The 25483-nt window shown below is 34.5% G+C and overlaps 1 protein-coding gene and 2 long non-coding RNA genes across 3 annotated transcripts; 2 read left to right on the forward strand and 1 right to left on the reverse strand.

The window, feature by feature from the left end:
* Positions 1-8971: 8971 nt before the first annotated feature.
* Positions 8972-10356, reverse strand: LOC114310445 (uncharacterized). Its single transcript, XM_028256420.2, has 4 exons — positions 10339-10356; positions 9701-10227; positions 9272-9620; positions 8972-9187 (listed from the first exon to the last, which is right to left on the reverse strand). Exons 1-4 carry the CDS (start codon positions 10354-10356, stop codon positions 8972-8974), a joined length of 1110 nt encoding a protein of 369 aa, XP_028112221.2.
* A 1541-nt stretch (positions 10357-11897) lies between these two features.
* Positions 11898-13955, forward strand: LOC145806762 (uncharacterized). The gene is made up of 3 exons (XR_014350250.1): positions 11898-12011; positions 12191-12273; positions 13833-13955. It is a non-coding gene; the product is annotated as an uncharacterized LOC145806762 (long non-coding RNA).
* Positions 13956-14118: 163 nt separating this feature from the next.
* On the forward strand, positions 14119-17616 carry LOC114310375 (uncharacterized). The gene is made up of 3 exons (XR_003646109.2): positions 14119-14265; positions 14366-14459; positions 17349-17616. It is a non-coding gene; the product is annotated as an uncharacterized LOC114310375 (long non-coding RNA).
* The last annotated feature ends 7867 nt before the right edge of the window (positions 17617-25483 follow it).

Raw genomic sequence — 25483 nt, forward strand, 5'->3', positions numbered from 1 at the left:
AACTTTTACCTCGGCCCATTGTGCGGCCCAATTTACAAAGAAGGCCCTTCCTTAGCTCGGCTCAATTTACTTATAAATTACCCTCTCAAGAGCTATATTCAAATTTATAATTTAGCATAAGAAACATTGAAAATGAATTTAGAAGATTTACTGCAAAATTTGAACTTTGAATGAAAGAGATTAATGTAAGGATAAGGGTGGTCTCATAATTATTTAGCGACCATCTTTGATTCTGCAATCGTTTATCTTTGCTGCTGCAAATTATATTAGGATAAATCGTAAAAAAGTGAAACAATTATAAAACAATTGTATTACGGATGAATTTTTTTATTTTAATTTGACTCTGACACACATGAAAGACTTACATCTAACACATGAATTGATTTACACCATATATACATACACAGGAAACTTGTACCGCTATAAAAATAAAATTATTTCTCCATTAAGCCAATGGTTATTTAAGTCCCTAAGGCATGGACTCACTAGTCAATGGTTATTTAAGTCCCCAAGGCATGAGACTCCCGTGGTGGTACTCACAAATCATATTTTCATATAAGGTCATAGCCAAATATTCTTTAAAAGTAAAACAAACATATCCATGGGTTTCCTTTTAAGCAAATAAGGTTCATAAAATAATCCACGTAATTGAAATCTTTATAAAACATAATAAAACATAACTTGTATAAAATAGATTTTGGTAAGTCAAAATATAAATAAAATACATTTTGGTAACTCAAGGTATAATATAACTTACCTTAACTTTAATACCTTACTATTTCTTTCCACTATCAAAGATCTTCTTAACTTCCACTAATTTTTCTTCTCTTTCCTCTCTTTCTTTTCATCTCTTCTTTCTTTCTTCCTGTCTCTCCCTTTTCTTTTTCTTTTTCTTTTTCTTTCTTTCTTTCCTGGTCTTCTTTTCTTTTCCTTTCTTACTGAGTCAACTTCTCCCCATTTATACAAATTCAATTCGTGATGCCCAAGCAAACTGCCACGTGTCGCACCACTATTAATCTTCATTACTTCAAGTTTATCTAAACTAAGGGGTTGCTTGAGATGACCTAAATAAGTGTACTTTTTGTCTTTTTATGAAAATATGTGCAGAAAAGTAGAGAGGTGATGTGATAAAAAAAAGATAAAAAGATAAAAAAATAGATTATTTTGATGTTGCCAAACTTGGCCTAAGTCAAGCTTCTCAAGACTTATTTATTTACACTTTGACTAATAAATTGTATTATTTTACAAAATAATAATATATAATAAATTATATATTTTTCAAACTGAGATTAAATAATATTAATATAAATTCTACAGAATAATTAAAAATTTAGGTTGTTACAATCTTCCCTCCTTTTAAAATTTCGTCCTCAAAATTTGTTATATGTAAGCTATCCGTTGCGCACTCTGATAAATATATATTAGATGATTAATCTGATAGAAAATAGTACCTCAAAAACAAAAACTTTACCAAAAACCACTCACTGTTTACTTGTCAAAAATTAGTTTGGGTCAAAATGAGAAATAATGAGTGACTTTAAAAACTTTTCACTCGTATTGTTTACGATAAAAATAAATAAATGGAAATAAAATGAGACCACAATGACAGAATCATATGTGAGAGTTGAAAAAAATTTGAGATGAACTTTTCATTGATTGGAAATAATTTCAAAATTAGTATTTTTAAAATTTGAACCCACTTTTTAAAAAGTCGAATTTTTTTTTTGAATACTAAATTAGAATTTATGTATATTTAATTATATTATAATTTTTTTGTGGGTGTTTGACGTCTTTTGTTTTCTTTTTCATTCGTAAATTGTATCTAATATCCTTCACAAATTATGCACAAAAAAAAAATTTAATATATATATATATATAAAATCATAGAAAATTATAATATAATTAAATCGACGAACTAAATATAATATTTAGGTACTAATTACCCGCTATCGCACTTCTTAAATGTGCATGTGTCCTATGCTCTAATAATGTTTTTTTTTATTTTTTTTTATAAACCATTGCTCTAATACCATTTGTCATGACCCGCTCCCCGTACCCAAGGGTTAAGCATCATGATGGCCAGTAATCGAGGTTACCTCCGGCCAAATCTTTAAACAAATTAATAAACGCAAGCGGAAGAAATATTTAAATAAAGGTACTAAAATAATCATTGGAGCGTCTATTTTTATTACAAAATGTATTGACCAAAAAGGCCGATATTTACATAAAAAAAATACATCAATAAAAGTGATTTGTGCCTACCCCACACGTTGGTCTCGACATGTCACTTGAAAGTGGTAAAAAAACTATAAGCTCATGGCAGAGTGAGAAATATTATACTAGGAGTATAAGATATAAAATTCACCATGAATAATTAGTTGGGCCAAAAAGAGTTTGATATTAAAATGCATCTTATATAATACGGAGATCATTTAACATATAATACGTAATACGGAAATCACTATATAACCATAATTACGGTACATCACTAAGTGCCAAGCACTACACTGGTCAATGGATCCACGACAAACACTAGACCACAAAGTGGTCAATCACTAAGCCAATGGTTATTTAAGTCTCCTAAGGCATGTGACTCACTAGCCAATAGTTATTTAAGTCCCCAAGGCATGAGACTCCCGTGGTGGTACTCACAAATCATATTTTCATATAAGGTCATAGCCAAATATTCTTTAAAAGTAAAATAAACATATCCATGGGTTTCCTTTTAAGCAAATAGGGTTCATAAAATAATTCACGTAACTGAAATCTTTATAAAACATAATAAAACATAACTTGTATAAAATAGATCTTGGTAAGCCAAAATATAAATAAAATACATTTTGGTAACTCAAGGTATAATATAACTCACCTTAACTCTAATACCTTACTATTTCTTTCTACTATCAAAGATCTTCTTAGCTTCCACTAATTTTTCTTCTCTTTCCTCTCTTCTTTCTTTCTTCCTTTCTCTCCCTTTTCTTTTTCTTTCTTTCTTTCCTAGTCTTCTTTTCTTTTCCTTTCTTACTGAGTCAACTTCTCTCCGATTTATACAAATTCAATTCGTGATGCCCAAGCAAACTGCCACGTGTCGCATCCCTATTAATCTTCATTACTTCAAGTTTATCTAAACTAAAGTCAAACTTCTCAAGACTTATTTATTTACACTTTGACTAATAAATTGTATTATTTTACAAAATAATAATATATAATAAATTATATATTTTTCAAACTGAGATTAAATAATATTAATATAAATTATACAGAATAATTAAAAATTTGAGTTGTTACAATTTCTCCCTATGAGAATTACATATAGGTGGGAGAAGAGAGAAAAAATTACTAACATATGAGGGGTGCAAATGTGTTTGTGGTGGGGTGCAAATGAAAGGCTATAGGGGTACAAATATCTATTGTATAAATTGTGGGATTACGTAGGACAAATAAATTAATATTTTATATTTGAATTATAGACTATAACAACATGCTCAAAATTACAAGTAGACGAACAGAAATACATAAATAAAATAGCAATAGAAGGCAAACTGAAGCCTGTACTTGACAATGTCCTTAAAATAGATTCGCCGCCTCACCGGTTGGGTGCTGGAGGCTGTTCGGCATAGGGATGACAATAGATAATCTACCTTGTGGGTATCTATGGAAACCCAACCTGTGAGAACCCGCATTTAATTATTCAAAAAGAAAATAAATGAATAAATGAATAAATTAATTTTACCCAGAGTCTATCTAAAAATATATTTTAGTGTATAAGTTAGTTTCAAATTAACCCAATTCAATCACTTATTAAGAATAATAATCTGGTGTGTATTCAATATTTATTGTTTATAAATTATTTCAATAAGGATTCAACATGATAATTATCTTTACTAAATAATTTAGTTAAAAACCTTAGTGTATTAAAAAAAAAAAATCTGAAATTTCAGATTTTCTGTGGTAGTGAATGCCACATGTTTGCATGCATGCCATATAGGGACTATAACTCCATCATGCTTCTTGGAATTGAGATATATGAAATGATTAGATAGAATGATGATTAAGAGAGAGAGAGAGAGAGAGAGAGAGAGAGAGAAGGCTCAGCTTGATTCATCTATATATATGTATGTTTACTCCTCCGAATAAGTGAGGAGAAAAGAGGCAAAAAAAAAAGAAAAAGAAAAAAAAAGTAGAAGAAATTTGTGCAGCAATTAAGTTGATTAGGAAAAGAAGAAGAGTGGGAGATTAAGGAAGCTATCCTCTACCATTTCATCATTCTATTATTAAGTAAGAAAACCTTCTCAACCCTCTCATTTTTTTTTTTATTGTTGAAATTTTTAGATTATATTCATATGATAAAATGACTAGACTTGTAGATAGAATTTTAATTATAGTTGTATGTAAATTTATGATTTGTATATCAAATATTTAAAGATATTGGTAGTCTTAAAATCACGATAATATTGTGGAATTTGGACTTGCATGTGTAGTTTATGCCATTAAAAAGATTATTGAAGATTTTATTTGGCCCTATTTAAATCTGCCAGAAAGTTGTATGAATTTTTAGACAATTTTATATTCAAATTTATGAGATTATTTCTTCTACAAAGTTGTTTATATTGATGTCTACTTCATCCAGGAATTTTTTCAAAAATTATTGAGTCTTGTACGAATTTATACGAAATTTTAACCAAATCTGGAATTATAGGTAAATTTTACTATGTGTTTGAAAAATTATCAAAAATTTTATATTAAATAAAATATGGTAATTTCTAAATAAAAAATAAAATTTGAGAAGTCTAGTTTCATAATAAATTTTTAGATTATGGAATTGATTTATGAATTTAAGTATGGAATTAATTTAAAAAAATGTGATAAATCGATGTCATGAAATTTCTGGGAATTTTACAGAATTATTTATAACTTATTTTTGGGAAATTATTTCTAAAAAATGACCTAAACATGTTTATTGAATATTCTGTAGATTTTCACGAATTTTAGAATTGCATAAATAATTTATTTATAATTTTTATTACCTAAGGTATATCTTGAGAATTTCTGGGCAGGTTTAAGATCATTACTTCAATTAATTATTTGGATAAAAATTAATTATTTTGTTGGTCTAACTCATTTAAATATTGTATATTAGTAATCCATGTATGGGTGTATTGTGGTTTATTTAATATTATGCTAGTCTAATCTTGTAAATTAAAAATCTATGCATGTGTGTGATTATGGTTTATTTTCTTTGTATCTAAATTATTATTTAATACCATGGTTTAAATTAATTGTTTATTTAAATTTTGTACATTGATTTATTATTGTGTGACATGTGTAATATTTTATGTTGGGAATTTTAATGAGTTGGTATAACATTATTTGTGATTAAAAATTGGAATTATTTGTGATTAATATAAAAACTAATTGAAATGATTAACGGAATATACAAAGTTAACAATTGATGGTTAATACCGGTTGTTCAGGGTGAGACCCGGTTTTGGGAATTCTCACATTAATTGTGTTGCGAAACCCTAACATGGCACGAGATTTATTTGAACCCTTATCGGTATTTGGTTTTGGGATAAGGGTGGATGTGTGAGTGGCACGCAAGGAGGTTACATACCCCTGGCAGACCGTTCCCTTGGGGCAAACCACGAATGCCACGGCTTGGATATATAACTTTGGGTGTGGGCATCCTTGGTAGTTCTTGAATATTTGACTAAGGGGGGGTTTCCAAATTAACTATGGCCATGGCTCAGTGGTCTGTAGGAATGGCAACGGGCCGGGGCGGAGCTGGGGACTGCTCCCCTATCTCTGATCCCCGAAGATTACAAAATCCCCGCCCCCGCCCTCGATCCCCTGCGGGGGAGCCCATCACCCTCCCGTCCTCGTCTCTGTCCCCGTCCCCTAACGGGGATCGGGTTTCCCCGACCCCGAAATATCCTCGAGCTTTTTTTTTTTTTTTTTTTTTTTTTTTTTTTTCCGAATTTTGTTCAACAAACCACTGACTAATCAATATATATCACAAATCAACAAACCAATTTTGTTCAATATATAACAGATCTAACAGATCAATTTTGTTCAATATATAACAGATCAATATATAATTAACACAAATTAAAAAAAAAATATTCTGAACAACACAGATCTGAGTACAGATCAACAATAACAACATCAGATTAGAGAGAGAGAGAGAGAAGACAGATCTAACAGATCTGAGTACAGATCTAACAGATTTGGCACACCTTCATCGACGCCAATGACCAGGCTCTTATGGCGAGATCGACGGTGACGGTGGCTGTGGCTGTGGCGGTGGGTTCGGTGGTGGTGAGAGACGGACCTTCTGCTCAAGAATAGAGAGAGACGAAGTGGAGAGAGAGAAAGAGAAACTGAGGCGAGGAGAAGAGAGAGAGGGGGGTCGGGGCCAGCGGTGGTGGTGGTGATGTATCCATGACGGACACTGTGAGAGAGCTATGAGAGAGAGAGAAGAACGAGAGTGTTGAGAGAGAGTTGAGAACGAGAGAGTGAAGAGAGTGAGAGAGTTGAGAGAGAAGATAAGAGTGAAAGAGTGAGAGAGTTGAGAGAGAGAAGATAAGATGAAAACAGATATTTATATAATACAGCTAAAGAGGCATAGAGGCGGGGCTACATCGGGGAAATTTCGGGGTGGGGGGGGCCGGGGCCGTGGCCAAGGAGCATATCCCTGTCCCCGGCCCTATGGGGAATAATTTTCGGGAAAAACCCTATTTATCGGGACGGGACGGTCCAGGTCCCCGTCGGGCCAGGTTGATATTGCCATCCCTAGTGGTTGGAAAGAAAATCTCTTTGGTGAGATTTTGAATGTCACCTAAACTAATAAAATTGTTGAAATTATTTTAAATTGTTGTTATATCATCATGCTATTAATTCCGTCATTTTCTCTTAATTGTCATGATTATTATCTGATTATTTTCTCTTAAAAAGAATGGTAGGTTGGTTGTGTTTTCTTACTGTGTTGCAAAACTCATGGCATATATTTTGTTGCCCTGACATTTTATGCCAGATTATGACAAGGAAGAGACTGAAGCCGAAATTGGGGCCGTTGCTAGTATAGAACCGTTGCTAACTTGAAATAAAAAATCTAGCAAAATAAAATTTTATTATCTTTGTATTAGTAATTACAAATGTTATAAAGTTGTTGTAATATTGTATGCGGATTTGAAATTTTGTTTTGTTGTTAAACTTTGACTATGTGAGAATTTAAATTTCCCTAATTAGTTGTTCAAATATTTATTTAGCAAGTTATTTGTTATTTAAATTTTGGGGAAATTACATAAAAAATCCCAGGGTTTAGCGCCTTTTTCAAATTAAACCCCACCTTGCAAATTGTGACAATTTGTGCCCTACCATTCGACCCGTGTTGCAATTTGATCCCCCTGTCCATCTCCATCTCTAGTAGTTAACGGAAGAATGATTTGGGTGCCAAAATTTCCCTAATCTTCACTAGTTAGGGCAAAACACACCCCTTCATTGCTATTTACAGCTCCATGAACCCGCGATTGAAGCCACGCATTGAAGCAAGACTGCAATTTCATAGTTGATTTTCCAAAAAGCGTTGGTCTCTAAGACAGAGGTAAGAAATGGTTTCATTTTTGGTTGTTTTTTACGATTTTCCCCTTTCTTTTTTCTCCATTGTTGACCTTCATTTTCTTTCCATTGTTGACTTTCTTTGTCTCTCCATATTCATCCAAACTATTTTCTATTCCATCAAAGTGAAAGACAAAAATGAGTGAAGGTAATAGCTGGGGTGGGAACAATTGGGGTGAGTTGACTCGTTGCAGCTGTGGGTTAAGAGCGAAGATCAGAACTTTGTGGACTCATGCTAATCCTGCTAGGAGGTTTTTGGGTTGTCCTAATTATGGAGTAAGTGTATACAAGTTTCAAGTAAAGTCAGTTAGCAATCTATCAGTATTTATAGAAAATTGAGAATAAGTAATATATTCAATTCGAAGAAGATAACAACTCTATGGAAGATTCACTCAAAAACAATTGCTCATTTGTTTATGTTTGATTGCAATTATAGAAAAATGGGGCTAGTGGTTACTTTTCCTGGTACAATCCACCCACATGTGCTCGTGGTAGACAAGTGTTACTGAAGTTGGTGGACAAGGTTGCAGCACTAGAAGAATGTGTCAATGAGGTTGCACAATTAGAGGATGCTGTTCAACGTTATCGTGCACGACAGAAGTGGCTTGTCATTGCCTTGATTGCTACATTGCTTATGAATGGACTATTTGTACTCCAAAATAGTGTTTAGGCTTGCTATGTAATTGTTAATATGTGTTTTTGGCTTGGTGCATTACTTCCATAATGTGTTTTGTAATTACAATGCTTTTGTTGAACAATGGCAATGTCAATTGTGTTTGGTTTGTAATGGGGAAATGCTTTGTGCATTGTTGTTGTTTTGTAATGGTCAAATGTAAATAAAATGTTTGGTTTGAAATGGTTTGTGAAATGATTTTGTTTTGTAATGGTGCAACGGTTTTGTAATGGTTTGTCCCTAGCTTCAACATGCTGTCCCTCGCTTCAGCATGGTGCAATGGTTTTATCATTCATGTGCAATACAAGCATGGTCAAAATTGATAACCATACAACCATATAAAACCTGGTTTCATATAACCATAACAACCACAACAAAGCAAGCCAACCAAAGAAGCATATGAAACCTGGTTTGACATAAGCATAAGAACCTGTTATTTTCATGAATGAACTTAGAACATAATTCAAGCCAACCAAACATTGGGGTTTCAACCATTCAACCATTGCATTGAAGGATAATTACCATACAAGCATTGCTCAAGGTTTCATAACCCATATGTACAACATAATTGTTCCAAAAGCCTATTTTAATTACAAAAGTGGTGAGTAAGGTAAGGTAAACCATGAACATTCCAAAAACCCCATGAATATTGCAAAAACCCTATTTTAATTACAAAAATGTTCAAAACCACTTGTTCACACTACACTGGCTGCCTATTCCTTGCTTGTTGCCAATGTCTGTTGCTGCTGATCTTGTCATCTTCCTTGGTTGCCCATCAGTTGAATCTTCAACACCACTTACTGCTGCTGGCCTTTTCCTAGATTGAAAACCACTTACTGCTGCTTGGTTGCTCCCCTCTTCCCTAAATAATGCAGCTGTCCTAAAGCCCATAAATGTCTACAAAAGAAGTTTGTAATTATTAACATTAATAATTTATTACTAACATAATGTTTATTTACTTTCATTCAATGGAATACTTACGCTATTATTGGATTTCCCTGAAGGTCCACTTGTCTTTCCTTTCACCGGAACCTTGCAAGTCCTTTGATTGTGACCATAACAACCACATTTAGAGCATTTTAGGGTAGACTGCCTCCTCTGCAACTTGTATGGATTCTTAGGTTCATCTGGGTCCCTAACTCTATGTTTGGAAGGCCTACCAATTGGTCTTTTAAGCTTAGGAGGTAGAAGAGGGTCACACCTTGTTTTAGGCCACAAATCTGGCCCATTCATTGGATTAATCAATGCCTCATAAGTCCTCAAAAAAGTTTCCTTCTTGAAATATGCATGAACATAATCTTCAACCCTTTCCTCTGAAAAAATATAGCAACTACCCCATGGGGACAAGGGATTCTAGTGAGGTTCCATTTCAAGCATGTGCATGTCCTATTCTCTAAGTTCACTACATACCCATCCTCTCCATGTCTGACTTCAAACTCAGCACCTCTTGACCATGTAGGTGTCCATACTCTGGACTTCAACTTCTTCTTTTCAACTTTGTATTGTATCTTTCCACAAATGGGCCCTTTGTACTTTAGCATGCTGTCCCTACATTCATGTATCCTCACCATCAAAGCCTTCCTTATCATCTCCATCATGGTAAGGATGTGTTTGTCCCTAGCTTGTATCATCCATGAGTTAAAGCATTCAGAGATGTTATTGAGGAGCCTATTGGATTTGGTTCTTGGACTAAACCCATGCCTAGACCATTGGACTGGGTTCACTCTCATCATCCAGTCATATGCCTTACTATCTACTGCATACAGCTTAGTTACGTGCCTCTCCCATTCAACCCTTGTGTATGATTTTGTTGCCTTCCAAACACAATCCTTCAACTCTTTCCCTTTAAACAATTTCTTGAAGTTTGCATACAAATGTCTGAAACAGAACCTGTGATTGGCTTCAGGGCATACCAATCTCAAGCTTGGAACAAGTCCCTGTAACAAAAAACAGATAACATAGCCAAACAATTAATTGACAACATTCTTCTAGAAATTAAATAATGATAAGAGTATTTGAAAACATAAGGAATACATAAAACTATTTACCTTTTGTTGATCAGTCATAAATGTCCATCCATGTTCTTCAACTGTGCCAATATCTTGTAACAAGTTGTGTAAAAACCAAGTCTAGCTCTCCTTACACTCTGCCTCAGCTATAACATAAGCTATTGGATACATTTGATTGTTTCCATCCCATTCAATAGTTGCAAATAACTGCCCTTAGCAAGGCCCTTTCAGAAAAACAAGCATCCAACCCAATTAATGGTCACACACCAGATAGAAACCCTCTCTTAATTGCACCATGGCATACATACATTCTCTGAAACCTAGGTTTAACTTCCAATTGAGGCCTCCACACATTTATGTCAACATTACACCACAACAAAATGCACCTTTGGTGACTAAATTAGCGATTAAAAAAAATTTAGTCGCCAAAAGTAATGGGATTGGCGACTAAAAATTTTTTTAGTTGGCAAAAGTACAATATTTAGCTACTAATTTTTTTTAGTAGGGGTATATTGGTTATTGGCGACTAAAAAAAAATTTAGTCGCTAAAAATTGCTAGAATTGGTGACAAAAAAGAATTTTAGTTGCCTTATATTGAGTTTTGGCTACTAAAATCATTTAGTCGCCGAATGAAAAATAAAAAATTATTTTTTATCTTTGGCGACTAAAATTTTGGTCGCCAAAAGTTTATTTTCAGCGACAAAAAGAATTTTAGTCGTCGTATGTTGAGTTTTGGCTACTAAAATATTTAGTCGCCAAATAGAAAATAAAAAATTATTTTTTTACCTTTGGCGACTAAAATTTTGGTCTCCAAAAGTTTATTTTCAGCGACAAAAAAGAATTTCAGTCATTGTAAATTGAGTTTTGGCGACTAACATTTTAGTCTCCATTTGAGTTGATTTGGCTACTAAATAATTTAGTTGTTATTACTTACATTTTTGCCGACGAAATTTGAAATTAGTCGCCAAAGGTGCCAAAATTTTAGTGGGAAAATAAAAACCTATTGGCGCCCTCCCAGGTATTCTTCTCTGTTAAGGAATACAAAACACTATCTCTCTCTCTCTCTCTCTCTCTCTCTCTCTCTCTCTTTCTTACACACACACAATCAGTCACCACCAAATCTCACCTCACCTTACCTCACCTTACCACAGGCGCTCACCATCGGGAAGCATTCGACGTCGCACATTGCCACCACCACCGTCATAAATCGCCACCGTTGCAAATCACCACTGCCACTGCCGCAATACTAGGTTATATCTCGCTCTTTCTCTCAGTCTCGCGCTCTCTCTCGTTCTCGCTCTCTCACTTGCCGTATCCCCAAATCATATAAAACTTTTCCCAAATCTGTCTCGATTTTGCTCTCTCTCTCTCTCTCTATATATATATCGATTTTGCTCTCGATATTCCTCTCTCGATTTCGCTCTGTTTCTCGCTCTATAAATAGCCATGGTCATCTGAATAAGAGACCTCCAACGGTACGAACTCCCTAAATTTCTTTATCTGGTAATCTTTTCGTTCTCTTCATTTATCTCTCGGATCTCCTATCTCTTTATTTCTTCTTATTTTATGATCTGAATCTACTTCCAGGGTTTGGATCGAAACATTAAAGGTCTTTGGATGACCAGTTATGTTTTTATGAAATTTAATCTATTTGATCTTTTTTGTTGCATTTTATAGGTCTTTGGATTCATGAAATGGGATGCTCACTGTTGGTGAGCATGACTTCCCTCATTTGCTTGATAATTTTGCCTATAATATTTTAGTAAGTTGTTTAGTTGTACACTAACGTATTTTGTGGACTTCAGCAGTTGTTTTTGCTGAATTCATTCTTGTTTTCTATTGAAGATACCTGTCTCCATATACTAATTTTAACTTTTCTAGTTTGTTTCAGTACAAGGAAAACCATCAAAGCCAGTTGTGGATATCCAGTATTCAATGTTGTAACAAAATTTGTCCATAGCTAATCCAAAAAAGGTTGGATGACTTCCACAATTTGATTATTAGTTTTTAATTTCATATGTTTAAAATTTGTGGTTATTACATAGTCTTGTTTCTGTTTCTGTTTCTGTTACTATTAGTATTATTTGTTTATTATTCGGGTGAATCACTGGATAAGATATTTAATGTTTTCACAAGCTAAGTTTTTGGATTTGTGCAGTATGGTGTATAGATTAGTGATGCAATATATAAAGGTGTTGCCATGTACTTGAGATGATTGTTTTGAGGCACTGCTTTTACTTGAATTACTGTACCTAACTATTTCTGAAGTGGACCCTGCTTATATTGGCACATATTTGGGAAATATACATTAGAATTGGTTGATAGTTGGATAAAGATGCAGGGTAGATGGTTGTCCTGATTGTAACTGAAACATAAGTTGATGTTTTACTCAATTTTGCTTTCCTTTTCATTCCAAACTTTTATCAAAAATCATAATCCAAACATAACATTAATAATTGTAGTCTTATTGATCCAACAAACCTAGCCTGCACCATACATTTATGCACTTGAGCTCGCTCATGGTCTGTCCGTGCGTGTCTCTCTCTGTCACTTGAGCTCTCTCACACAGTCTCTCTCTCCCTCCGTCTCTCTTTCTTCTTTACTCTGTTTCCCCCTCTTCTGACATTGTTGGTTTATGGTTTACTCAAATTTGAATGTATGTGCCTCTAATTTATTAAAAATTTGAAAGATGATGTTTAATATATGTGTGTGTGTATATATAATGCTTTGTACACGTATGGGCGTCTCTCTCTCTCTCTCTCTATCCCCCTTGCTCTGTTTCCCCATTTTTTCACATTATTGCTTTAGGGTTTATTCAAAATTTAGTGTTTGGGGTTGTAATTTATGATAAATTTCAAACATGATGTGTAATATATGCAGGTGAATGTGTGTGTATATATATAATGCTGTATGGATATGTATAATAATGCTGTGTGTATATATAATGTTGTGTGTGTATATGCAAATGTTTAATATATAATGTATGTGGCCCTAAATTAATGAGCGACATACACAAGTCCTCTAGTAAGAAATGATCCAATCATTTTGTCTGCTTAAGTCCTAACAGATAATACAAAATAATTAGTTGAGCATAAACAACTCCAACTCAAAACCCAAAAAATTAACAAAACACCAAATTATTACTTCCACATTCTCTGGAATCTGTTACTCATATAAACAGAAATAGACTCTGTTGGGTTACCAAGAAAATTAAGTGAAAATATGGAAAGAAACTAAAAATCCAGTATTACATGCCTATTATCTAGTTACTTCCTACAAATATGGGTGAATTCGTTTTAGATTCCGTTTGGCTACTAAGAAAACTGAGGGAAAAAAATGGAAAGACACTAAACAAATCCACCATTACATGCTACATTCTGGTAATTTCCTATAGATATGGGTGAATTTTATTTTTATCCTTATATTTTCTAGAATTAGCAAGACAAAATGATTATGAAGAATCTATCCTTTCTTTTGCTCAATTTTCTTAGAAACCAAACTGATTATATATAATGCTCTGTCTACATATGCAGGTGATTCAATCACTACACTTATTGTCACTCAACAGCAGCTGGATCATTCAACCTACACTACATAAGGTATCGAGTTTGTGTCCTGAATTTTTTTTATGAAGTGGGTATTATTGTGTTTTAATAATATTTAAGGGGGAAAAAAAAACCCTTCAGTCATTTCACAGAATACAAGTGAAGTAGAGGAATACATAAGGTTGATTAGGAGACTTAATTAATCTCAGATTTACGCGTGTTATACATAGAGAAAACTGATTTTATTCGCAACGTACCATTGTTTTTTTAATAGAATCCACTAGGTTTTTGAGTCCCCTCTATTGCATTTGAATGCTCCAACTTTGCTTACTGGTTACCATCCAGCTTTAGCCCAAAGTGGATATGAGGAAAATGTGCCCACTGTTAAACAACATACACAAATCTTTCCATCTTTGGAAAGGTAATTCAAGTTATTTGGTTTAGTTACTAGTGAGTGACAGTTCAATATGTTTTGATACAATGCCTTCCTGCTTACATGCACTCTTTTTTCTCTGCTTCAGAATCGTTCCTAGCTGCTACTCGTGAACTTCAGAGTATATATGGAAAGGATGAAGGGAAACAATTGTCGTAAAGTTGCCTTGTTCAAACATAAAGGTGGGAAAATCTTTTCCTTATTTTTGTGTAGATAATTATATATCTTTTTGGTAATTTTTTGTTATTAATCATAGCAATGTAAGTATTAGGAGGTCGAGCATCCTTATGGTTTAGAGATGAGTTTTTGTTGTGGAACTGGAAATCATCATTACTGGCACAGAAAGAACCTTATACTTTGGTCACTTAATGTAAGTTTCAATTGCATCATCTTAAACATTCTGAAGGAGAAATGAAAATCAAGATAGTTGTTATTGGCTAGTTAGTTTATGCGATACTTTGTCACATGTTTGGTCCTTGTGATTAATCTTTCATAAACCATATGCAATTTTGAAGCCTTTTAAGATAGTTTATGTACTTTGTCACGTGTTTGGTCCATTTAGTTAATCTTTGATCTGTATCAAATCTTTTGCAATTTGCTTGAAGCCTTTCAATATAGTTTAAGTCGATAATATCACATGCTTGGTCCATGTCTTTATTTTCTTTTTGGGTTTTGTACTTTTGTTTTGACCTTGTGAGGAGTAATTGAGCTGAATTACCTATACTTTTAATGAAACCTGAACCGTGTTGAATTGAGTGGAGGCAATCTAAGGTTGCCACTCCTTTTGCATTTTGTGTCCTGAAGTGGGCATTTGCATGTAGAATTAAGTAAATTTATGGGAGTGTGATAGTCTTAGGTCAATGATAAGGTTGGTGAAGAGATGGGTAGTTAGCGTACGGATGTCACGACCAACTTCGCCGTGACAAATAGGACCTGTGATAATAGACGGAATTTAATTAGCATGTGTAGGTTGGGAGTTAGAACCAAAAACGCCGTAAACTTAACCGAAAAAGGGCGTTAAGTGGGCGAAAATGCGAAACAGCTTCCGAACCAGCATACAAGTGTCATAGCCACCTTCCTCATGGAAAATAGGTCCTGTGACAACAGACGGAATGTAATTAGTATGTTTAGGTTGGGAGTTAGAGCCGAAAACGCCTTAAACTTAACCGAAAGAGGGTGTTAAGGAGGCGAAAATGAGAATCAGCCCCCGAACCACCATACGGATGTCACGATCACCTTCCCCATGAAAAATAGGACCTGTGACAATAGACGAAATGTAATTAGCACGTGTAGGTTGGGAGTTAGAGCCAAAAACGCCTTAAGCTTGACCGAAAAAGGGCGTTAAGGGGGCGAAAATGCGAAACAGCTTTCGAACCACTGTAGGGATGTCATGGCCACCTTTTCTGTGGCAAATAAGACCTGTGACAATAGGCAGAATGTAATTATCATGTTTAGGTTGAGAGTTAGAGCCAAAAACGCCCTAAACTTAATCGAAAAAGGGCGTTAAGAGGGCAAAAATGCGAAACAGCTTCCGAACCAGCATACAGATGTCACGACCACCTTCCCTGTGGCAAATAGGAATTGTGACAGCAAACGACATGTAATTAGCACGTTTAGGTTGGGAGTTAGAGCCGAAAACTCCTTAAAGCTAACCAAAAAAGGACATTAAGGGGGCGAAAATGCGAATCCGCCCCCGAACCACTGTACGGATGTCACGTCCACCTTCCTTGTGACAAATAGGACCTGTGACAACAGACAGAATGTAATTAGCACGTGTAGGTTGGGAGTTAGAGCCAAAAATGCCTTAAGCTTTACCGATAAAGGGCGTTAAGAGGGCGAAAATGCGAAACAACTTCCAAACCAATGTAGGGATGTCACGGCCACCTTCCCCATGGAAAATAGGACCTGTAACAATAGACGGAATGTAATTAGCATATTTTGGTTGGGAGTTAGAGCCGAAAACGCCTTAAACTTAACCGAAAGAGGGCGTTAAGGAGGCGAAAATGCGAATCAGCCCTCGAACCACCGTACAGATATCATGACCACCTTCCCTATGAAAAATAGGACCTATGAAAATAGACGGAATGTAATTAGCACGTGTAGGTTGGGAGTTAGAGCCAAAAACGCCTTAAACTTAACCGAAAAAGGGCGTTAAGGGGGCGAAAATGCGAAACAGCTTCTGAACTAGCATACAGATGTCACGGCCACCTTCCCCATGGAAAATATGACCTATGATAGTAGATGGAATGTAATTAGGACGTTTAGGTTACGAGTTAGAGCTGAAAACGCCTTAAACTTAACCGAAAAAGGGCGTGAAGGGGGCGAAAATGCGAATCAGCCCTTGAACCACCGTACGGATGTCATGGCCACCTTTGCCATGATAAATAGGACCTGTGACAATAGATGGAATGTAATTAGCACGTGTAGCTTGGGAGTTAGAGCCAAAAATGCCGTAAGCTTAACCGAAAAAGGGCATTAAGGAAGCGAAAAATCGAAACAGCCCCGGAAACACCGTGGGGATGTCACGGCTAGCTTCCTCATGACATATAGGACTTTTGACAATAGACGGAATGTCATTAGCACACGTAGTTTGGGAGTTAGAGCAGGAAACAGCTTAAACTTATTCGAAAAAGGGAGAGTTTGACATCCAATAAATGTTCAACATTTTCATTGTAAATGATGCCATTGTTTCATCGTACACGGTGCTCATTTGGGTGGTAAACGTATTAAGAAAGCATGATATGGTTATGGAGATAATCCCGTAGATTACTCAATCATTTTACTTTGATTAGGAGAATGAGAATGAAAAAAAGTTAAAATAAATTTACCACCAAAACATTCTACTCATAAAAATTTATTTATGAAGATGTATGCTCCTAAAAATTGTATTATTTGTAAATTCAAATCAAGTTTGAAATTTTTTTTTCATGATACATACATATGATTGTATTTCAAAAAAATATTTTTATAGATTGCTCTACCTTAAATGCATGTTATTACAACATTTTTCCTATGTCTGAATGAATTGATATTTTGTAATGGATGCAATTGTTTTTTTTTATTTTTTGTAGATGGCTTTTGGCGTGGACTTGTGGATAGTCTACATTTTTGTTTATGGAGGACACTTGACACTTTTGTATAATCCTGCTAACTATGTCTTCCTCTGCTTTTGTGAAAGCTGCTAACTATGTCTTCCTCTGCTTTTGTGAAAGTATTTTTTGTATGCGGAGGGCTTTGATTTTTGTATGATTCTATATTTTGTATGGAATTATTATTTTAGTTTGGACAATAGTTGGTTTGTATGAACTTTGACATTTAAAGTTATTCATTTTTTGTATACGGATGCAGATTGTGGCATGATTGATAGTATATGTATTATTGTTTACATACGTATTACAAGTTGCATGGAATATAGATAGGTTGTGGAGAAATTATAATTTTGTGATAAAACATAAGATTATGTTTTTGGCGACTAAATAATTAGTAGCTAAAAAGAAATTGGGAAAATAGTTTGGCCAACTAAAAGTTTTGTAGCAAAAAAAAAAATCAAACATTTGGCGACTAAAAGCTTTGTAGCCAAAAGAAAAATCAAACATTTGGCCATCAAAAGTTTTGTAGCAAAAAAAAAAATCAAACATTTGGCAACTAAAAGTTTTGTAGCAAAAAAAAAATCAAACAATTGGCGACTAAAATATTTCGTAGCTAAAAACAAAAGCTGAAGAATAAAAAGACTTTTGCCTACTAAAAATTTAGTAGACAAAAACATAACATTTTTGCCGATTAAAATATTAGTAGCCAAAACACAAACTATTTGCCGACTAAAATTTTAGTAGCAAAAAACATAACACTTTAGGCGACTAAACCTTTAGTAGCTAAAAACATAACACTTTTGCTGACTAAAATATTAGTAGCCAAAACACAAACTATTTGCCGACTAAAATTTTAGTAGCCAAAAACATAACACTTTAGGCGACTAAACCTTTTGGCGACTAAAAATTTAATCAGCAATTGAATACATTTGGCTACTAAAATAATTTTAGTCGCCAATTACCTTTCCTGACAATTCTTCAGCGACTAATGCTACGACCAAATAATTTAGTTGCTAAAAGCCATTGGAGACTAAAAATTGACTTTTGGCGACTAAAAATTTAGTCGCCAAAAGTGAAAATTCTTGTAGTGTTAGTACCCTCATTGGTTCTTTTCAACTCAGCTGCATAATCCCATATCCTACTATATTGTTCAGCGTTGGTTCCCTCAATCTTCTGAATTGCTGCCTTTTTGGCTCTATAAGCTTTCATTGTTGACACACTTACAACAAAATCCTCTTTGATACTTTCCTGAAACTCATTCACTTTCAATGTTGGGGTGGTCCTAAATTTCTAGACATATTTCTCTGCCAACCAAGAACTTGTCATTTGTCTATTCTTGTAAGTTCTACAGCAAGAGTGTTTAGGTTGATATGTTTTTATCTGCAAAGTGTTCTCTCTAGTTATCTTGGATGCATATAGTCTCCATTCACACCCAGCACTACAATTCACTTGAACCTTTCATTTTTCACTCTTAGTAAACTTCACATCATATCCTCATTTTACTGCATATTCCTTAACAGCATCTTTGAACTCATGTGCAGTACTAAACAACATTCCTAGTTTGAATTCTATGTTCTGCATATCAACCTCAAGCCTAAATTTAGGGTACTTAGGCCTGTTGTTGTTCTCCTCATCATCAGAGCCTGTAGGGGTAACCAGTTCTTTCTCAGATGAATCTGCATCATTCACTTCACACTCATCACCTTCTTTAAGCCCATCTTCATTGACATCTCTCTCAATATTACTATCAAACATGATGTCATCGAGCTCAGGATCATCATCATCACTACTATCTGAGAAATCTCTATCTGATGGGTCATCATTGCCATCACTGTCAGTGTTTGAGTCCTGTTAACAGTGATCATTGTTGTAATTTCCATCATTTTCCACATCTTTTACAGGCACATCAGTAAGGAATAACACAAGATGAGCAATATCTACATTATGTGGCTTATGATGCTCAATAAACAGCTCTAAGGTATTTGTATTTTCCAACAAGCAATACATTTCTCTAATATCATCATCATTAGCCAACACTCTTAACCCTAAGACTAAATTTTTGTTGGGAATCCTATAGAAAATATTCTTGTAATAAAAAACACCCAACTCCTTCAACATGCAGCTAATCTCTGGGACAGATAATTTATCAAATCAACTGCATCAAATACATCCACATTACCCCCAACATAACCCCTTCTATCATTCTCAATAAAATAGTCACTGTGGTGTATCAGAACTTTAACAAAAGTTGCCATTACTGCATCCATACATAAACAAAACAATAATGACAATAACTATTGGTCCACTTGCAAAACAAAGCAAATTAAAAAAACAAAACCCTCATATAAAGTAACTTGGCCCATAATTCTCCATTTATGGAGACAAAATATGACAGAAAAGTAGACACAGAAGACCCTACAAAAATAATAGAGACCTTGGGACCACAATGTATTCAATGATATAGAGGCATGCATACAGTCGGAGACAAAAGCAATGTCACAAAGCAATAAACAACAAGTGTGCACCGACAATGAAGACAAAAACAATGTCATAAACGAATAAACAATGTCAACAATGGAGACAAAAAGAAGGTCAATAATAGAGAAAAAAGAAGGGAAAAAATTGTATAAAACAACCAAAACGAACCCATTTCTTACCTCTATCTCAGAGTCCAAAGCTTTTTGGAAAATCAACTATGAAATTGTAGTCTTCCTTTGGTGTGTGGTTTCAATCGCGGGTTGAATCACCAGGTGGGTTGCATGGAGCTGTAAATTACAATGTGGGGTGTGTTTTGCCCTATTTCGTGAAGAATAGGGCAATTTTGGCGCCCAAATCATTCTTTCGTTAATTACTAGAGACGGAGATGGACAGGGGGATGGGATTGCAACACAGGTGGAATAGTGGGGCACAAATTGTCACAATTTGAAACTTGGGGTTTAATTTGAAAAAGGCACTAAACTCTGGGGTTTTTTTTTTATGTAATTTCCCCTTAAATTTTATGATATTCCAAAAAAAATTGGGGTGTCACACAACCCAAATACATGGATTTTTCCCTTTTTTCTTGTCCGTTGGGTAGGGTAAGTGATGTTCTTTAAATCTCCACTGGGGAGGGGATGGGTACCCACTAATTTCCTCATATGTTTTTTTTTTGTACATCGGAAAATAATTTCTCCATATATTTTCACTAGGGATGACAATGGGGGTTAATGGGATGGATATTAATTCCTATCCCCATTCCCCTATAATTATTTTTCCCCATTCCCCATAGGTACTACCCTTCCCATTCCCCAACCTAACTTGGCCTTTTTTTTTTAAGATACACAACCAAAGCTAAATATACTTTCAATCTTATTTTATTTTATTTGGCTCAACAACAAAATCAAATACACATTAATTAACATTGTCACATTATTCTTGTCAAATTTTATGTATATTTAGAAAATTTTTAATTTATTTAGAAAAATTCTATTCCTACAAAAAAATTCCATCTTCTTTTTTATTTTTTAATTTTTAATTTTATGTATCTCCTTTTCCCCTCTATTAATTGATCTTCGATAATCTGAAGGTGAGTTATCGCTTTAATTTCCATCTTTTTCTTTTTTTTTTAATTTTTATTTGCATTTGTGGAATGAATTTTCTTGTTTCAATATCTCCTGCAATTGTTTTATTGGATTTCTCTCTGATTTGATGGTAACCTTAGATTGAATTTCCCAATTTTCATCTTAACTAGTGATCACCTTAATTAAAATTTTGTACATTTTTGTCTTCAATTTCCATGTTTTGGTTATGATTAATTGCGCGTTTTTTGATTGATAGTCACTATCTTGTCGACGCTAGATTGTCGCCATCGCAAATCACCGTTGCTGTAATGAGAGGATGAGAGAGAGTGAGATTTAGAACTCTAATTGTAAATAGAGTAGTGAAAACATATGGAGAAATTACTTTCCGATGTACCTAAAAATATATATATATATATATATATATATATGGGAAAATTAGTGGGTACCATCCCCAGTGTAGATTTAAAGAACATCACTTACCTTACCCGACGGACAAGAAAAAAGAGGACAACCCATGTATTTGGGTTGGGTCTCCTAGATACCCACAGGGTAGGTAATCCATTGCCATCCCTAGTTTTCATTACTTTGTTTACAATTAGAGTTCTAATTCTCACTCTCTCTCATCCTCTCACTATAGTAACGGCGATTTGTGATGGTGACAATCTAGTGGCGACAAGATGTGATTATCAATCAAAAATGCGCAATTAATCATGTTAGGTTTTTATTCTTGGCAATCCCGTTTAACAAAACTTCTTTCAGTTGTAATTTTTTTCAACTTTTGTTTCAGTGAGACTATGAGTTTTTAGATGCGAATCCAACCCAAATTGTGCCTTACAGAGATGTTTCAGAAGTTAATTCTTTCATGTTTACCACTTTGCAGTCGAAGTTGTTTGTTCGCTCCAGCGGCCATTCTTGCGCTCGAGCGGAGATCACAACTTTTCAAAAGTTTCACTCACCTACAAAAGTACTGGGAGTTGTTTTTTTTTTTTTTTTGCTTGAGTGGCCATTCTTGCGCTCGAGCGAAGATCACGGATCTGTTTTCTATAAATATGTGTTTTAGTCCGATTTTAGGGTATGACTTCTAGATCTTGTTCTTGGGTATTAGGGTTTTCATCTGGGGCTTCTTTGCTTGTTTCCTTTGATATTTGTGAGAGTTTAATCATGAATTGAGTGAATTATATCAAAGGGTTTGTTTGTTTTATTTATTCAATACAAAAGAGAAAGTTGTTCTTCAATGGATTCCGGGTAATTTGGGCTTGAAGCTTTGGTGGATTCTGGAGTGGCTTATCGTCGTGGATTCGACATCGGCGTTATGAATTCAACGTTGTACAAGACAATTCCGAGGTGAAGAAGGGGCTGGAAGAGGCACATAGGGGTTGGTTCGATTTGGGCATGGATTCGCTAGGTAATTGAGAGTACACTTGTGTAATTCCTTTATGTCTTCTTAGCGGATTGTTTTGTGGCTTTTGCCCATGGTTTTTTTTTATCACAATTGGACGCGCTCCAATTGTGATTTTTCCACGTAAAATCGTTGTGTCGATTTGTCTTGATGTTTGATTGGAATTGTTATTTACTGCTTAAAATTGATACATAATCACAAATCAATATCTATGGGATTTTTAGATTTTTCAAATCATAACCAAAACATAGAAATTGAAGACAAAAATGTAAAAAATTTCAATTAAGGTGATCACTAGTTAAGATGAAAATTGAAAAATTCAATCTAAGGTTACCATCAAATCAGAGAGAAATCCAATAAAACAATTGCAGGAGATATTGAAATAAGAAAATTCATTCTATAAATACAAATAAAAATTAAAAAAGAAAAGAAAAGAAGAAAAATATGGAAACGAGAGTAACAATTCATCTTCAGATTATTGAAGATCAATTAATAGAGAGGAGAAGGAGATATATAAAATTAAAAAAGATGGAATTTTTTTTGTAGAAATAGAATTTTTCTAAATAAATTTAAAAAATTCTAAATATACATAAAATTTGACAAGAATAATGTGACAATGTTAATTAATGTGTATTTGATTTTTTTGTTGAGCCAAATAAAATAAAATAAGATTGAATGTATATTTAGCTTTGGTTGTGAATCTTAAAAAAAAAAAAGGGTCAAGTTGAGTTGGGGAAAATCCAAACCCATTAGGAGATGGGGAGGGTAGTACCCATGGGGAATGAGAAATGGGGAATTAATATCCACCCCATTAACTCCCATTGCCATCCCTAGTTCGGCGTCTGTCTCTCAAGATATGACAGTTGAACCAGTTATGCAATGCACCGACTGAATAGTTTCGGCGAACAGAACTTTGCAGCATTCTCTCATAGGAAGAAAATAATAAAATTGGAAAACTTTTGAAAACTTGAATAACAGCAATTTCTGATATTGAAAGCTGAAGGAGAGGGCCTCCTTTTATACATATGGAGGGAGAGATGAAGAGGCTCCCATGCAACAAATACATGAATTAATTCTGTATTAAGCTGAATTAATTCTGCAAAACTGATGGGTTTTATTCCATCATCAATAGAAGAGACTAGGTTTTGTGTACATATTTCTACAGCCTACACATCTGATTTGGCCCAAAAATATTAAGATGGGTGGGCCAAGCCGAAGCCGAAGCTGAAGCCCAAGATCCACAAATCATGGACCCGGTCCGGACGGAAGGGCAGCGCGCGTGTGACAATTTTTGCATGATTAACTTGGACCATAGTCTTGGCCTAAGTCCATATTTGAAGCATCCATAACTCATTTCCTTCAAAAAATTTGATGCCTCAAAGAGTTTACATCCTTATGCAAAAAATAGATTTTAAATACCCATCAATGTATTAGTAATTTTTTTCCCCTTCTCTCATCTGCATATAATTTTTCCTTTCTCCATTATATTATGGAATGATTATTTAATAATTTTAAAATACTACTTCACATCACTGCTAACCAATAAATAACATGTATCTAAGTTGAGAATCATGTGGATTTGTCCAAATCACCGCGTAAATTTTTATTGGGAAACATTATGATGCTTATAATTGAAATATATATATAATTTTAATTTTATGAATCATAAATAATTATTTAATGATTTTAAAATACTACTTCACATCACTGCTAACCAATAAATAACATGTATCTAAGTTAAGAATCACGTGGATTTGTCCAAATCACTGCGTAAATTTTTATTGGGACACACTACGTGCTTATAATTAATATATATATATATATATATAATTTTAATTTTATGAATCATAAATAATTATTTAATGATTTTAAAATACTACTTCACATCACTGCTAACCAATAAATAACATGTATCTAAGTTGAGAATCACGTGGATTTGTCCAAATCACCGTGTAAATTTTTATTGGGAAACATTACAGTGCTTATATATATATATAATTCTAATTTTATGAATCATATTTGAAAAAATAAAAAATATTATAACTAAACATAATATGAAATATAATTAAAGAATTCATGAGTTATAATTAAAAAATTAATTATAATTAAAAAAATGACATAATTAATATATCTTTTTAAAGAGATGTATATTAAAACTTCTCATTTTTTATATTATGGGGATGAAAAGATAACCGAATCTATAGACAAATATCTATTAAAAAAAAAATCTATAGACAAATAAGAAATTGTTGGTTAGTTTTGAAATATCGTCGCATCTTAACAGTATTATTAAAAGGATGAAATTTATAAATTTACTAGTGTAGACACCCCATTTTTGACCGACCTTAAGACTCAGACGTCATCGATTGAGCGCTCGGTGATAGTACATGTTGTGCTCGTTCGAGTTTCCGGAGTTTTCGGCTGAGTGCCTTGCCTCCGGGCCTCTGAACTCTTTGTGCTTTGGCTCGATTTGTGGACCAAGCCTTGTTTCTCTTCCCTGGAGGGAGGGAGAGGTCTTGTAGACCACCTTTTTGTGGTCGTAGACCACTTTTCTCGTTTGGAGACCAGTTTTCGATTTTTGGAGCCTTCGGCAGCGCGCCTTGTCTCGGGACCGCTTAACGTTCTCCGTTTGGCTTGGTTTTCGAACCATGCCTTGTTGCCTCTGCCTAGAGGGACACTGTGGTCCAGAAGACCACTTTGTGGTCGTAGACCACTTTTGATGCCCGTAGACTAGTTTTCGAGTCTCCCGGCCGCACGCCTTGACTCCCGAACTTTCGTCTTGCATCCTTTTTGGTTTGTTTTTGGCACAAACCTTGTTTTCCTTGTTTGGAAGGTGGTGCAAGAGTGGGAGACCAGTTCTTCCCCTTAGAGACCACTTTCCTCCCCGCCAGCCAGTTTTCTAGTCGGCCAACTGGTTTTCTTGGTCTTTGGACCACCTTTTCTGGTCGGCCACCACACCATTGGCTTGTTTTTAGTGTGTAGACTTCTCCTACCCATGGCTGACCACTTTTTGTCTTGAGAGATCACTTGTGGTGGTCGGCCGACCACTTCAAGTGGTCGGCTGCTTTTCATCACCTTTATGGAGATATTTTTAGGCCAGCTGTGCCAGTTGAAAGGCACAGAAGCCATCCTCCATACATGTATATGGAGGGATGGCT

The sequence above is a fragment of the Camellia sinensis genome, chromosome 14 (assembly GCF_055761805.1).
Source record: "Camellia sinensis isolate YWXY chromosome 14, ASM5576180v1, whole genome shotgun sequence".
Taxonomy (NCBI): Eukaryota; Viridiplantae; Streptophyta; class Magnoliopsida; order Ericales; family Theaceae; genus Camellia; species Camellia sinensis.